The following is a 1,951-nucleotide window of genomic DNA, read 5'->3' as shown; positions in this document are numbered from 1 at the left end:
GTATCCACGAGTGTTTAATGGTCACAAATGGAGAGGGGTTTTTTCGTCAAATCTCTTCAATGTAATTCACTTATCAGGCAAAAATCGACCTTTCGGGTATTCAAATCAAGCAGTCGGCGACATTTGCATCAGTCAAGCATGCCATTCTTTCGTTGCTCCCATTGTGCAAAAGCAGTGGGAACAAACAAAAAATGGGTAGGCGGATAGGCGAATGGAGGGACTTCGCTCCTTTGGCTAAAAAGAGGTTAGTCAATCACTGAAGTGTGCCCAATGTAAGGCGGCATCTTTGATGTCGCTTAAAGACAAAAGGAGGCCTCAGCGGCACACGGCATGTCACGTTGGCTCCATAGAGCAGACCTGTTTTTGCTAGAAACTGCATTTGTCTGCTGTGTCCTTCAGCTCCAGGATGTCCGTTTAGGAGATGTTCAGCCCAGCGGGAAGGAATTTCAACGCACCACGTGCCAATGTATTTCCTTCTTCGCCTCCTCCTTTCTGAATATCGCACCGGCGCAGCCTACTGTCAACAGAGAGAGGAGGCCTCGATATTGCTTTTGTGGAGCAACAGTGGATGGAGAAGGGAATGTGGGTAGTAAAGGAAGTTGTTCACAGGGCTAATGTAGTTAGTCGATGTTCTGCCCTGGTTTGAAACATACTAAACCTGAGTAATGTAACCCTGAATCACACAAGAATGCAAGATTCTTAATTTGCCTTCATTATGCTAATCAATGCAATGTAACGATGCTTTATTCGCCTTGTCCTTTGTATCCACGCGTTTTGTTTCACGTCGCTTCACCTCGGCCATGTGCCAACATGTGCAAGTATGATGGAAAGAGGGCAGCTGAGGGGTGAGCACAAGTTGAAGCAGATTTGAGAGAGACAGTAGAGCATAATGCAGTGGAGTGGAGTGGATGGGGTAACATCACTATGGCACTTTCAGCAGTAGCCTAATGAAGAAAAATACCACGGTCCTTAAGAAAATTGCCCTTTTTGGAGGCGCAGCAAACGCTGGTATATTTGCAGTTCTTAACTGAATTCTGCGGCTGAATTCCACCCATCACAGTCGAGGCAAAAGCAAGACAATTTCGGGTTGGGCACTTTCCTGTGTCTGACATTAAAAGTCCGTGCGTGTGCTCTGGACTGGAGGAAACTAGACCGTGGTTGTACACATTGCTAATTGCAACAACCTGCAGTAGTCTGCAAGGACCAGAGAAATGCCATCCTTTTTGGATGAACCACAAATCTGAAATGAGTCAATTGGTTAGAGATTTTCCCCCCAATGTAGTCTCACCAAAGCAACGCGATGTCGATTGAATCAGACTGTTGGATGTAAAGTCGTGATTGAAGGCTGTGTGCTTTGCAAGTGGCATTGATTCGGTGCTCCCAGTCCTCCATGGAAACATTATCGAAGCTGCGTACCAGCTAGAGAAGTCTTGACGTCTGCAGAACTTCAGGCCCAGAAGTGGTCTCGTGATACATGTCAACTGATATGGTAAAAGGAAAGGAAAGTCATGGATTGTTCTGAGCCTACGAGTCGACATGGGTGACAATACTTTCTTAGGGCAGCCCAATTTTGCTTCTTTTCCATTTGGCATTTACATATAGCCTGTATTTGCATTAATTTCTGACCAGCTAGTGTGTGGCAAGATAGTTCTCCTCCGCTGACGCTATTAGTAATGGACGAATGACTTTCTTGCTCTTCCTTCAAGATCGTTAAATTACCCACTCATTCAATTTTAAATGACTGCCATTTGTGTCTCTCTCCTGGTGTTTGTACATGAGCATACATGGTGAACTGGACAACCAATCGTTCACTTAAATTTATCCACCTGCTAAATGAATTGTCAAAAGCAAACCTCCCCACATTTGTGCCAGAAAGAGAAGTACACAGAAGCACTCATGAGTAACAGGATCAACCAGTTGTTCAGAAGATTGTCCCATCCAGTTTCTATCC

General features: G+C 45.0%; 1 protein-coding gene across 1 annotated transcript; it reads right to left on the bottom strand. All coding sequences in view use genetic code 11, as the record gives it.

The window, feature by feature from the left end:
* Positions 1-414: 414 nt before the first annotated feature.
* On the bottom strand, positions 415-1,392 carry EGR_10515 (hypothetical protein; the record flags this gene model as incomplete). The annotated part of the gene is made up of 2 exons (XM_024499764.1): positions 415-517; positions 1,289-1,392. The coding sequence occupies 2 exons, from the start codon at positions 1,390-1,392 to the stop codon at positions 415-417; spliced, it is 207 nt and encodes a 68-aa protein (XP_024345818.1).
* Between the last annotated feature and the right edge of the window lie 559 nt (positions 1,393-1,951).

Source organism: Echinococcus granulosus (genome assembly GCF_000524195.1).
Source record: "Echinococcus granulosus chromosome Unknown EG_S00228, whole genome shotgun sequence".
NCBI lineage: Eukaryota > Metazoa > Platyhelminthes > Cestoda > Cyclophyllidea > Taeniidae > Echinococcus > Echinococcus granulosus.
This window is presented reverse-complemented; position numbering and strand designations above follow the sequence as displayed.